This window comes from Atta colombica, unplaced genomic scaffold (genome assembly GCF_001594045.1).
Source record: "Atta colombica isolate Treedump-2 unplaced genomic scaffold, Acol1.0 scaffold189, whole genome shotgun sequence".
Classification (NCBI taxonomy): Eukaryota; Metazoa; Arthropoda; class Insecta; order Hymenoptera; family Formicidae; genus Atta; species Atta colombica.
In genome coordinates this window covers 1,068,646-1,082,486 of record NW_017259281.1, presented here as the reverse complement: position 1 = coordinate 1,082,486, position 13,841 = coordinate 1,068,646, and the positions used below count along the sequence as shown (strand labels likewise).

General features: G+C 27.3%; 1 protein-coding gene across 1 annotated transcript in view; it reads right to left on the bottom strand.

Annotated features, from left to right (window-relative positions):
- The window catches only part of LOC108686656, a 16,185-nt gene extending 2,875 nt beyond the window's left edge, over window positions 1–13,310 (bottom strand). Inside the window, exons 1-15 of the mRNA XM_018192084.1 lie at window positions 12,991–13,310; window positions 12,125–12,479; window positions 11,764–11,994; window positions 11,582–11,695; window positions 11,239–11,399; window positions 8,975–9,248; window positions 8,571–8,801; window positions 8,392–8,505; window positions 7,990–8,143; window positions 4,250–4,475; window positions 3,724–4,072; window positions 3,303–3,533; window positions 3,120–3,233; window positions 2,693–2,848; window positions 2,566–2,609 (exon numbers count right to left, since the gene is read on the bottom strand). Of these exons, the coding sequence (XP_018047573.1) occupies window positions 2,566–2,609; window positions 2,693–2,848; window positions 3,120–3,233; window positions 3,303–3,533; window positions 3,724–4,072; window positions 4,250–4,475; window positions 7,990–8,143; window positions 8,392–8,505; window positions 8,571–8,801; window positions 8,975–9,248; window positions 11,239–11,399; window positions 11,582–11,695; window positions 11,764–11,994; window positions 12,125–12,479; window positions 12,991–13,247 (3,011 nt within the window). The 5' untranslated portion in view covers window positions 13,248–13,310. The remainder of the gene's footprint in view (window positions 1–2,565; window positions 2,610–2,692; window positions 2,849–3,119; window positions 3,234–3,302; window positions 3,534–3,723; window positions 4,073–4,249; window positions 4,476–7,989; window positions 8,144–8,391; window positions 8,506–8,570; window positions 8,802–8,974; window positions 9,249–11,238; window positions 11,400–11,581; window positions 11,696–11,763; window positions 11,995–12,124; window positions 12,480–12,990) is intronic.
- Between the last annotated feature and the right edge of the window lie 531 nt (window positions 13,311–13,841).

Here is a 13,841-nt window from a genome sequence, read left to right as displayed (position 1 = left end):
TATGAAAGGAAATTTTATTATAGTGTTGTTAAAACGTTTATTTGTATGCAATTTCTTTTTTAACTATCTAACAACTTTTTTTAACTAAAAAATAAACTGTAAATAAAAAATTTATATAGTAAAAGTAAACCATAATAAGTAAACCAATAAGACATAGTTATTCGATAAATTTATTAAGAATAATTTATACTTAAATGTCTCAAAATTTGCAAGAAATAAATAATAGTAACGACTCGCTATTGATAAAACTATTTAGGTTGAGAAATTCCAATCATTAAAAATTTCTCTAATTTTAATTGCATTTAATGTTAATTCGATGTCGAATCGATCCATTGATTCGATGTCGATTCCATTATTATTTCTCATTTAGAATAAGATAAGAATAAAATTATCAAAAACTAAGAAACCAATCAACATTACTTACAATTAAAATCACTAGTGCCACACATTACCAATATATTCTACAGAACTTGTATCAATGCAACAGATTCTCTATATTTTTCAATAAAGTAATAAATTTTTGAATCTTTTGGTAACAAGTAGAAATGTGCTGAGATTGTTATTTTTAAATTTTAATTAAGTCTTATTGCATAATATTAATCTCACATAAAATATCTATACAAACTGTATACAATAATATTTAATTATTTAAAATAATACTTTATCTTAATATTATATTAATTCAAACAGGTCGTATTGTATTTATGTTAATTATTTTTAATGGATTATTGATAAATAAACATTCAAATAACCATTGAAATTTTACAATTTCTTCGAATAACATTATATTACATTATAAAAAAAAATTTTTACGAAATTTCAACAAATATTTGTTTAGATAGTATCAATGGAACTAATTGCTTACAGAAAATAAATATTTATTCGATTTTTGATACCTATTTAAAGAATTTTTTTCAGTGTATATTTGTTAATAACAAATAACGGATTTATCGAACTAACCAATTTAACTAACAAATTTAAGAAGCTATCAGCGAATCATAAAAAAATTGTCTAATTAATAAACAAAACATTCAAAAATTAATGTTCATTAATTGAATCAAATGCTCGTTAAATGACAAAAAAAGCAACGAAAGCATACATACTGAATGTTATATTAACAAAACGGATCAATAATGCCATCACGATCATTGTAGACTTTTATACGAATCATTAATAACAATAAAATTATATTAAAGTATAATTATATTGACACTAGATATAAATACTTTCTGCTTTTATCATTTTCATAAAAGAACGCATTTTACCGACAATTCTATATAATATATATATTCTATATAATATATATAAGAACAAAGAGCTTAAGAAAAGCGCCATACCCCAGAGTAAGACGAAGATTGTCTGGGCCAAAAATTGTTTAAATCAAAATATGCAAATATATATGCATCTTGATAATATTGCACTATTGAATTATTGTCATACAAATGAATCATTCAAGCTTCAGATAAGTCAGTCACATACAGATAAAACAAAGGTCAATCTTGGCTAAGAATCAACGTTATCATTTTCTTAAAAATAACGTATAAACCGTCACAACACGCATAAAAAGTACATCATATGCTTTGCGTGATGACGGCAAAGTAATACTGAATAATAAGTATAGTATAGATGATGAAGAGCAGATCGTAATGATCAAGTATAATTGTACTCATTGCATTAATTTTTGAAAGTTCACAGATATTAAAAACATAAAACAACGATTATGTTCTTTTTCCTTCTGACACAGAACGGTTCAAAAGTTGTAATAATATAAATTGTTTTAAAAATAAATTTCTAGCTTGGCTAAAAAAAGTTTTAACTTTAGATATATCCAACAGAAAAAGAATCGAAAGAAGAAATGAAAACGTTAATGTTTGCGAGATTTTTAAATGTAAAAGTAAAAGAAAAATAGATAATTTATTATAGTAGTATATATCTGACATATAGTAAAATATCTGGCATATCTGCGAGAAGCGACTTTACTGTCATTTTGAGTTTTTTACTTATACGTATATTAATTCATATTTTGTTCCGCTTACAGATTTTTCCATAGATGATTTCGATAATGACGGTAAAGAAACAAGAAAAGAAAGATGAAATTATATGATGTAAATGTATATGATGTAAAAACATAAGTAATTGTCAAAAGCGTAAATTGTAATGATAAATGTACAACATTAATATGAAGAAAAGGAGAAACAGATATTGGGTAATTAAAATAAGATTTTATTTTTATAAAATTAAAATTATCTATAAAGATATATTTAATAATTACAGAAAACAAATGTTACGTATATTATTATTAACATACATATTCACATATCTTTTCTTCTCCAAATACGTAATAGTTTTTATAACTTTAAGAAAGAAATATACTTCATATTTAATTAATTGTCATTAATAAAGCACAATTTTACAAAATCGTAAAAAATTATCATTACTAAAATGATTTTATATGACTGCTAATTTGTGCAACCTTATTCAATCAAGAATAATGATGACTAACTATTAATGAAACTATTCAGGCTGAGATGTTCTAATTGTCTAACACCTTTCTAATTTTAATACATTGCATTTAATACTGATATATAGGAGACAGAAGCCTTTACAATCTAAAAGAAAATTATTCACAATTCATAAAATTATGTAAGGAATTATATTAAATAAAAATTTCATTTACAACATAATGTCTTACACTTGTGAATCCTTCTAAAGTCAAATCCATAAATCTTCCTGCAGTGATTGTCAATCGCTTTTGACATCTTAATATCATAAACAGTATAATACGACTGTCGCTTGGCGGCATATTGTACCAAAGTGCCTCGTACGCTGAATTGCTAATCGACTTGCTCTGGAAATAGGATGAAAGTTAAAATATTCAGAGTAACGTTCAAAATGTTTACAACGTTCCAAGTATTAATAAACTTAAAAATACTTTTTGATGTAGATTTCCATTCAAATATCTTTAAAAAAAAAATAGTTTTAAAAATTAAAATTACATAATATATTAATACAAATTACATAATATATAGTCAAATAATGTTTGATGCAACATAAATAAAAAAATTCATCAATGATGTATATCTGAAACACTAAAAAATAGTAAAAATATTTTTACGTACTTTGGCACTTAAAAATTCTCCTGCAAAACAATATACAAAAACCTCTAGCATTATCGCAAAGTAATAGCTCACTGATTTAATTAAATTTGTTGTATCTTCACCGCTACTAACGACCTGCAATAAAATATGAAAAGAACATCATTACCTAATACGAAACGTGAAGAAATGATGAATATTACTCACAATTATAATCACAAAACCAGTGCAACACATAACCAACGTATTCCACAAAACTTGCATCAGTGCAATGTAGGTATACAAATTTTCGATACTTTCTGATAAAGTAATAATCTTTTGATGCTTGCAGATAAGATTTTTGATAACAGGTAGAAATGTACTGTGATCGTATTTTTTGTTAGAAATTTCAAATAAGTCTTGTTGCATGATATCGATCTGACCACTCACATGAAGTATCTATAAATATTTTATAAATAAGTACGAGTTACCGAATAAATAATCCATATAAATTATATAAAGTAATATGTAGTAATATCTAATTATCCAAAGTAATATGTAGTTTCAATATTAATTTGAACAGATCGCATCGGACTGTTAACAGATATCATACAAATATTTTAATTTACAAATCGCATAATATACTTACCAATGCAACAAGTAATGCGTTTATTAAATTAACCACAGAAGCTATCACCAAATCATAAAGAAACTGTCCAATTAAAAAACATTCGAAAATCGGAGATTTGCTGACATCGAAAGGAAATTCCATTTTTATAGGAAGTTCTCGAGAACTATTGCCAAATTGATCATCCATCGACTGAAGCAAATGCTCGCCAATTGATAAAAAGAAAGCAGAGAAAGCATAAATACTAAACGATACATTAGCAAAACGGCGCGATAGATCTGCCATGCTCACCATCGTGGATTTGTACGAATCATTAATAACATACTCACTCCAATCTTCATCTATCGCCTTCAAAATATAATAAAATACCCTGCAGGATATATTCCTTCATGTATAATCAAAAAATTATTTATATATGATTTCATTCAAAGTGTAAAAATATATTTTTCATCCACATATTCGCCGTGTCAAAATTATACAATCAATATAATTTTATTAGATATAGATATATTCTACATCATTTTAGCAAAAGAACATCACATCTTACCGACGATTCCACCATAAAACGAGAAGCTTGAGAAAGGCGAGGCTATATCCTAAAGTAAGACTAAGACAGTCCATGAGAAGCCAAAGATCGTTCAAGTCAAAGTGTACAAATATATACGTATATTGATAATATTGCACTATGGCTACTGTTGTCATGTAACTAAACCAATAAAAATTCGGATAAGCCGAATCCGGCCACATGCCGATGAAACGGAGGCCGATCTCAACTGACAGGCTAATAGTATTTGCACGCTTCATTGTTCTTTGTTAATCGACGTACATTAAATTAATAACAAACGGAGACATTAGTGCGTAAAAAAACACCTGCATATTGTCCAATGTGTTTCACGTAATGACTAAACCGTTAAATAATCGCAGTTGAAAGACCACAAGGAACTCTGAATCAATTGTAATTATATTTCGAATGTTCTCATTGCATTATGTAATGTAAGCTTATAGCTGTACCGATTGGAAAAAAAATATGATAATGTCCACTTCTTCTGAATTAGTGAACACTTTAGTATAGTGTACAACGGGTAATTACTTTGAAACTGCATTTCTATCTCGAGAGACAGTTTTATGTCCATCTATATCCATAAAAAAAAAATGCGTAAAGTCTTGATGTCTACCGAACACAATCAAAAGATGAAAAACAACAATTTATTATTGCTATTAAATGTGATCATAAACTGATCTCACTAATTCCATTTTTCCCCTCATATATTCTGCTTCTAGTAAAAAGAAGACCTCTAAAGGACAGTGGAGAAAATAACAAACTTTGTCGGCGTATTCTTCTATATTAAAAGTCTCGAGAAAAAGCTATGATGTAGAAATGTAAGTTATTTCGACTATATTAACTGCACCGCTTTCATTACTGATTTTCAAAAAGATATTGAATCTCCATAAAAGAAAAAGGATTGATGCCGAAGTTTTTTGATAAATTTTTTTACAATACCGATAACAAGTTAGAAGACACAAGTATTATGTCTAATTTATTATTAAAAGACTAAAAGAGAGCAATAGCAAATAATTCTGTTTATAAATGCAAAACAAAAAACGTTATAATACACAAATACATGTATTGCAAATATGCGCAAAAAGTTTTATATTTCCGAAATTATAAAAGAAATTAGATGTACGGAAGATAATTACAAAAATAAAATATAAAAAAAACATACATATATATATTAGTTTAATAATTATTATGTATTTAAATTGATAAAAAAAGAAGCATAAATCGAGAAATCAGTGAGTACTGAGCTGGAATTTGAAAAAAAATTATAAATGTATAATACTACAAACATGGATAAAGCTTTGATGTTATTATAAAGTGCGTTATCGTACACTTTCTTTTTTAAATCTCAAATATTTAATAATAATACATTAAAAGTTAAAACAAAAAATTGAGACAAAAGTATTAACATTTTACACAAATGTTTGAAGTAGACTATATAGTTACCATAGAAAAATAATTATTCACTAAATTCATAAAAGATAATTTATATTAAAGTAATCTTATATCTTCTCTTGTAACTTATTTAATGTTGTTTGGCTAAAAATAACAATTACCTATAATGAAATTATTGTAGCTAAGGCAACATTGAATATACATAGCAACTGCCAGAAGTCATTCTGAACTTAACATCACATTTAATATAGATATATAAGCATAAAAAGCACACTTAAACGTTGTATGCTTTGATGAAGAAAGTATAATTCCATAATAACTGAATAACAACCATAGCAAGACAATGAAGCAAATCATAACGATCAATTGTAATTATACTCATCGCATTAATTCTTGAAAAGTCACTGGTATTGAAAGCAAAAATAGTGATGATGTTCTTTTTCTTTCTGAAACAGAATAATTCAGACGTTGTATGATGTATACAATTGTTTTAAAAATGAATTCTAACTTAGTTAAAAAAAAATTTTGATTTCAATTACATCCAACAGAAAAAGAAGAAATGAAAACGTTAATCTTTGCAAGATTTTTAAATGCAATGTGAAAGAGCAAAATAGAGCATTTATTATACTGAAATATCTGACACATCCAAGAAGCGTCTGATTTTACTATCATTTTTTGCCATTTAAATATTATTTCATGTTTTGTTCCGCTTACGTGTTTTTCTATAGCCAAAAGTAATTTTGATAAAGATGTTAAAGAAATAAGATAAGAAAGATGAAATTGCCAGCATGCGATATAAGAACATAAATAATCGTTGAAGACATAAATTGTATTTAATAATAAATATACAGCACTTTAATATAAAAAAAAAGGAGAAACAGATATTGAATAATTAAAATAAAATCTTATTTTTATAAAGTAAAAATTGTCTAAAGATATATTTAATAATAATAGAAAACGAATGTTACGTATATTATTGTTAAAATTTATATATTCGCATATCTTTTTTTCTTGTAAATACCTAATTGTTTTTATTCAAGTAAGCTTCTTCGTATTCAATTAATTGTCATTAATAAAGTATAATTTTATGAAATCGTAAAAAATAATTTTATTATAATGACTTTATATGACTGGTAATTTGAGCAATTTCATTCAATCACTAATAATGATGACTAACTACTATATGGCGGAAAGTTGTCAATACTGACATACCACTAAAACGACATCCCTTTCTTTCTCAGAAACTAACTGCACTTTATTAATACTACTAATAAATATTACTAATAAAATATTACTAATAAAAACATGATTTTAGTTAATTAAAAAAATGTAAACGTAATTCATATATTTATGGCTTGTTTCTACGAAATCAGCTAAAACTGAATTCTATGGATACATAAAAAATAAATAAATAAAATTCTTACAATTTTCTTTTGTAAATCGCATAATTTAAATAATAGTGACTATATTATTAATAATATTACATCGTTTTAAATTCTTGTAATTTCTCAAATCAATTTTATTTATATTATTTTCTTTCTTTTTTCATAATGTGGTTTTAAATATAAAATTAATGTGCAGTGTAAATCGGCACACCCGTTTCTGTGAAAAAAATCATGAGCTAACTTAATCTTTATAATGTTATTTTATAATGTCAAATAACTCTATCGGAATTGAAAGCAATAGTACATATATGGGAAAACCCTTGAAAAACTATTGCGTTACATATTTGCATCTTGCAGAACAGCATAAAATAAATACATATAATTCACATAATATAATAACATAATATAATAACATAAAAAATGTTTTATATCAAAGTGAAAAGATTTTGGAAAATCTTATGTACATTCCCTTGTATATTTTATAATGAAGAGATTTTTGTAAAAACAAAAAAAGAATTTGAATGTATGGAATAAACTATATTATTACCCACTGTATCAATTTTGGAGTCAATTTTATTCAGTTTATTTTTGCTTATTTTATGAAAAAATTAAATATTGCAAAATTACAAACGGAACATATATACAAACTGCTTATATTATCTAATAGAAGACATTTTTTAGTTTGTATTTGAGTATTTAAAGTTTTATTTTTACCTTTTGTTTAAGAAACATTTTTTTAAAAACAAAGTATGTCGATCTTCCTCTAATGAAACTATTTAAGACTGAAATGTTCTAATTGTCTAACACTTTATGATTTTAATACATCGCATTTAATACTGATATATAAGAGACAGAAGCCTTTACAATCTAAAAAAAGATTATTCACATTGATAAAATTATATAAGAAATTATATTAAATAAAAATTTCATTTACATAAAATCTTACACTTGTGAATCCTTCTAAAGTCAAATCTATAAATCTTCCCGCAGTGATTGTCAATCGTTTCTGGCATCTTAATATCATAAACAGTATAATGTGACTATCGCATGACGGCATATTGTACCAAAATGCCTCGTACATTGCGTTGCTAATCAATTTGCTCTGGAAACAAATGAAATGTAAAATGTTCAAAGTAATGCTGAAAATGTTTAAAATGTTCCGAATAATAATAAACATAAAAATATTTTTTGTTGAAGTCGATTTCCATATTTCAATACTTCTAATAGTAAAAATAGTTCTAAAATACGAAATATATCAATTATCACCGATATAACATCGTTTGACACATAAATAAAAAATTCATAATGTATATCTAAAATATTTAAAAAATAATAAAAATTTTTACATACTTTAGCACTTAAAAATTCTCCTGCAAAGCAATATACAAAAACCTCTAGTATTATTGTAATGTAATAGCTCACTGATTTGATCAAATTTGTTATATCTTCGCCACTACGAACGATCTACAATGAGATAAGAAAAGAATGCCAAGAATCTAAAATTTGAAGAAATGATCAACATTACTCACAATTATAATTACAAAACCAGTGCAACACATAACCAATGTATTCCACAGAACTTGCATTAGTGCAATGTAGGTATATAAATTTTCAATATTTTCTGATAAACTAATAATCTTTTGATGATTGCAAATAAAACTTTTGATAACGGGTAGAAACGTATTGCGATCGTATTTTTTGTTAGAAATTTCAAATAAATCTTGTTGCATAATATCGATCTGACCACTCACATGAAGTATCTATAAATATATAGATAAATTTATATGAGTTACGAAATAAATAATCCATATAAGTTATATAAAATAATATCTAATTATCCAAAGTAATACATAGTATATCAATATTAATTTGAACTATCTATCATACAAATATTTTAATACAAATATTTCTTCAAATTTCATTGTATACTTACCAATGCAACAAGTAATGCATTTATTAAATTAACTACGCAAGCTATTACCAAATCATAGAGAAATTGTCCAATTAAAAAACATTCAAAAATCGGTGATCTGCTAACGTCGAAAGGAAATTTCATTTTTATAGGAAGTTCTCGAGAACTATTGCCGAATTGATCGTCCATCGACTGAAGCAAATGCTCGCCGATTGATAGAGAAAAAGCAGAGAAGGCATAAATACTGAACGATACATTTGCAAAACGGCGCGACAGATCTGCCATGCTCATCATCGTGGATTTGTACGAATCATTAACAACATACTCTCTCCAATCTTCATTTATCGCCTTTACAATATAATGAAATATCCTGTAGGATGTATTTCTTCATGTGTAATGTAATCACAAAAATTATTATTCATACATGATTTTAAGGATTCAAGGTACAAAATATATTTTTCATCCACATATTCGCGTGTCAAAATTATACAACCAATATAATTTTATTAGATATAGATATATTCTACATCATTTTAGCAAAAGAACACATCTTACCGACGATTCCACCATAGAACAAGTAATTTGAGAAAGGCGAGGCTGTATGCTAGAGTAAGGCTAAGACAGTCCATGAGAAGCCAAAGATCATTCAAGTCAAAATGTACAAATATATACGTATATTGATAATATTGCACTATGGCTATTGTTGTCATGTAGCTAAACCAATAAAGATTCGGATAAGCCGAATCCGGCCACATACCGATGAAACGGAGGCCGATCTCAACTGACAGGCTAATAGTATTTGCACGCTTCATTGCTCTTTGATAACCGACGTACATTAAATAGTCAAAAATAATACGGGGATATTAGTGCGTAAAAAAACACTTGCATGTTATCCAATGTGCTTTACGTAATGGCTAAACCGTTAAATAATCGCAGTTGAAAGACCGCAAGGAATTCTGAACGTGAATCAATTGTAATTATATTTTGAACGTTCTCATTGCATTATCTAATGCAAGCTTATAGCTTATACCGATTGGGAAAAAAATATGATAATGTCTACTTCTTCTGAATTAGTGAACACTTTAGTATAGTGTACAATAACGGGTAATTACTTTGAAACTACGTTCTGTCTCAAGAGGCAGTTTTATGTCTATCTATATCCATCAAAAAAAAAATGCGCAAGGCTACCGAACACAAAAAATGAAAAACAACAATTTATTATTGCTATTAAATATGATCATAGTACCGATCTCACTAATTTCGTTTTTTCCCTCATGTATTGCGCTTCTAGTAAAAGCGAAGACCTCTAAAGTTACGACAGTGGAGAAAATAATAAACTTTGTCGACATATTCTTCTGTATTAAAAGTCTCGAAAAAAGGCTAGTATGTAGAGATGTAAGTTATTTTGATTATATACTGCATCGCTTTCATTACTGATTTTCAAAAAGACATTCATTTTCCATAAGAGAAAAAGGGTTGATATCAAAGTTCTTTGATACATTTTTTTACAATACTGATAACAAATTAGGAGACATAAATATTGTGTTCAATTTGTTAAAAGAGAGCAATAGCAAATAATTCTGTTTATAAATGCAAAACAAAAACGTTATAATACACAAATACATGTATGCCACAGATATGCGCAAAAAGTTTTATATTTCCGATAAAAGAAATTAGATATATGGAAGATAATTACAAAAGTAAAAATAATCGTACATACATATATATTATTTTAATAATTATTATATTTTTATACTAATAAAAAAAAGAAACTTAAATCGTGAAATCAGTGAGTACAGCTATAATTTGGAAAAAAAATTTATAAACATATAATATTGTAAACGTGGATAAACTTTTGGTGATATTATAAAGTGCATTATCGTATCTTCTTTTTTTAAATCTGAAATATTTAGTAACAATATAAAAATTAAAAACAAAAAATTGATATAAAGGAATTAACATTTTATAGATATGTTTAAAATAGATATATAGTTACCATAGAAAAATAATTCATTGAATTCATAACAAATAACTTATACTGAAGTAATCTTACATCTTCTTATATAATGTTGTTTGACCAAGAATAACAATAATAAAATTATTGTAGCTGAGGCAATATTGAATATACATACATAGCAACTGACAGACGTCATTCTGAACTTAATACATCGCATTTAATATAGATACATAAGAAGCTGATGCCTTCATAATCTAGGAAGTTGTAAAAATAAATTAGAAATGAATAATACAGCATGTCAAAAAATGTAACATTTATAATGTTACATCTTACGTTCGTAAATCCTTCCAAAGTTAAATCTACAACTTTTCCGGCAGTGATCGTCAATCGTTTTTGCGATCTTAATATCATAAATAATAAAATACGGCTATTTGTCGGTGGCATATTATACCAAAGTGACTCATACACCGCATCGCTAATTGACCTACTCTAAAAATAGGATAAATGCAATTTGAGATATTGAGATACAATAGACAAATAATCGACAATTTTTATAACGTTTTTCATCAGTCAAACATACATATTTTTTAATATTTGCTAATAAAAATGAACTTTTTAATTTAATAAAAAAAAAATAAGAAAGTTTTTTATATATGAAATTCTTCACAAACCTTGGCGCTCAAAAATTCTCCGGCAAAGCAGAGAATAAAAACTTCTAGAGTGATTGCAATATAAAAACTCACAGATTTGATTGAAGTTGTTGCATTAGCGTTGGTACCAATGGTCTGCAATAGAACAACGAAGAATTATTCTTCATTGAAAGTGCAGAATAACATCCACAGCCATTACTCACGATTATAATCACAAAACCAGTGCAGCAGATAACCAAAGTATTCCATAAAAGTTGCATTAATGCAATATAAGTATATAAGTTTTCGACATTTTCTGACAAAGTAATAATCTTTTGGTGTTTATAAATAAGGCCTTTAATAACAATTAAGGATAAGCTGGGATCGTATTTGCTGTTAGAAATTTCGTTTATATCTTGTTGTATAATGTCAATCTGTCCGCTTACATGAAGTATCTATAAATTGGAACAATTAAAACGTCAAATCACATGCAGGATACTATTATAATTGTAAGCAATAAAAATAGATAAAGAATAAATACTATTGTAAGACGTACATAAAAATAGTTTCGAAAAGGAAACTCACCAATGAAACGAGTAACGCATTCATCATACCAACTATAGAAGCCAACACTAATTCATAAAGGAATTGCCCGATTAAAAAACATTCGAAAATAGGAGATTCACTGACATCGAAAGGGAATTCCATCTTTATAGGAAGTTCCCGAGAATTATTGTCAACTCCACTGACGTCGCCCATCGATTGAAGCAAGTGCTCGCCAATTGAAAGGAAAAAGGCAGCTAAGGCGTTGATACTAATCATCACGTTTGTGCAGCGATGCGACAGATCCGATACGCTCATCATCGTGGATTTATACGAATTATTGATAACGCACTCTTTCCAATCTTCATTCATCGCTTTTACAATATAATAAAATGTCCTGCAGGAAGCAGCTTATATATCGAGTATTGTACATATTATTAAATTTCTTCAAAGAAAGTGACAAAAGGAATATTTAAATACACATTTGATTTTATTTAGATTTAGATATGGATCGGTTTATATTCCGTCCTTATTACAAAGTTATCCTATAATATTTTAAGACGTTGATATTACTTTGTATTCAGTAATAGTTCATTCTTATTTTAAGACTGTCTTAAGTAATCTAAAAATGCAAGTAAGCTCTGATTGGTTCATGACATCTTAAGATTACGTATGGATCTTAAATATAAGATCCGACTATGAATACCGGCCAATAATTGGTTTATGACATCTTAAGACGATCTTAAATTTACGACTATAAATAACTGACTATAAATACCAGCAGTGGTACTAATGATAAATTTGATTTTCATTTCGTCGAAATTATTCATTAATAACAGAGACGTAGCCTATTGTCGAAATCGCTATTATTTGTTTTTAGTTACATCTACTAATAAAATACGTCTTACCGGCGATTCCACCATAAAACAAAGAGCTTGAGAAAGGCGAGAGTGTATGCCAGAGTAAGACCGAGACAATCCATGAGGAGCGAAATATCACTCAGATCAAAATGCGTAAAAACATATGTATACTGATAATATTGCACTATCACCATCGTCGCCATATAAAACAACCAATAAAGAGTTGCATAGGCCGAATCCGGCCACATACCGATGAAACGAAGGCCAATTTCGACTGGGCGACTGATGGTACTTGTGCGCTTCATCGTTCCACAACAATCACTGTAGGTTACGAACTGATGGCTATCGAAATGTCAATGCACCGTAGCGAATGCAAACTTAGGCTAGTAAAATGCGCAATAAAAACGTCGCTCTCCGAATAATCATGGAGAAAGACGATAAAGCGCAAGTCCTCCCTCGATCAATCGTAATTGTACGCCGACTATTCAAATCCATTATTTCTTGAAAGCTTATAAGTACATTGAATGAAAAACAAAACGCATCTACTTTTCCCGCTAAAATAGCTCATGTAATATTTCTTAATAATTGCCGAAGAGATAAAACTTTTTAAATGCGAAGATATAATCATTTCTACAATTACTACCTCTACATCCGACAAAAAAGTATGCTATTACGAAAAAAAAAAAAAACATTAATATCTACAGGCAGAAAATAAAGATAATAATGAAAAAGGAAAGTGGAGAAAGAATTTGATATTGAATACGCATGAAAACTAGATTATTCTCGATTTTATAATAGCATAGTAGCATTTTGTAAATGAGTGATAGCATCACTTCTCTTTTTCACATATAAATAAAATCATATTATTCAAAAATTAAACCTTTACAGAGTATATGATT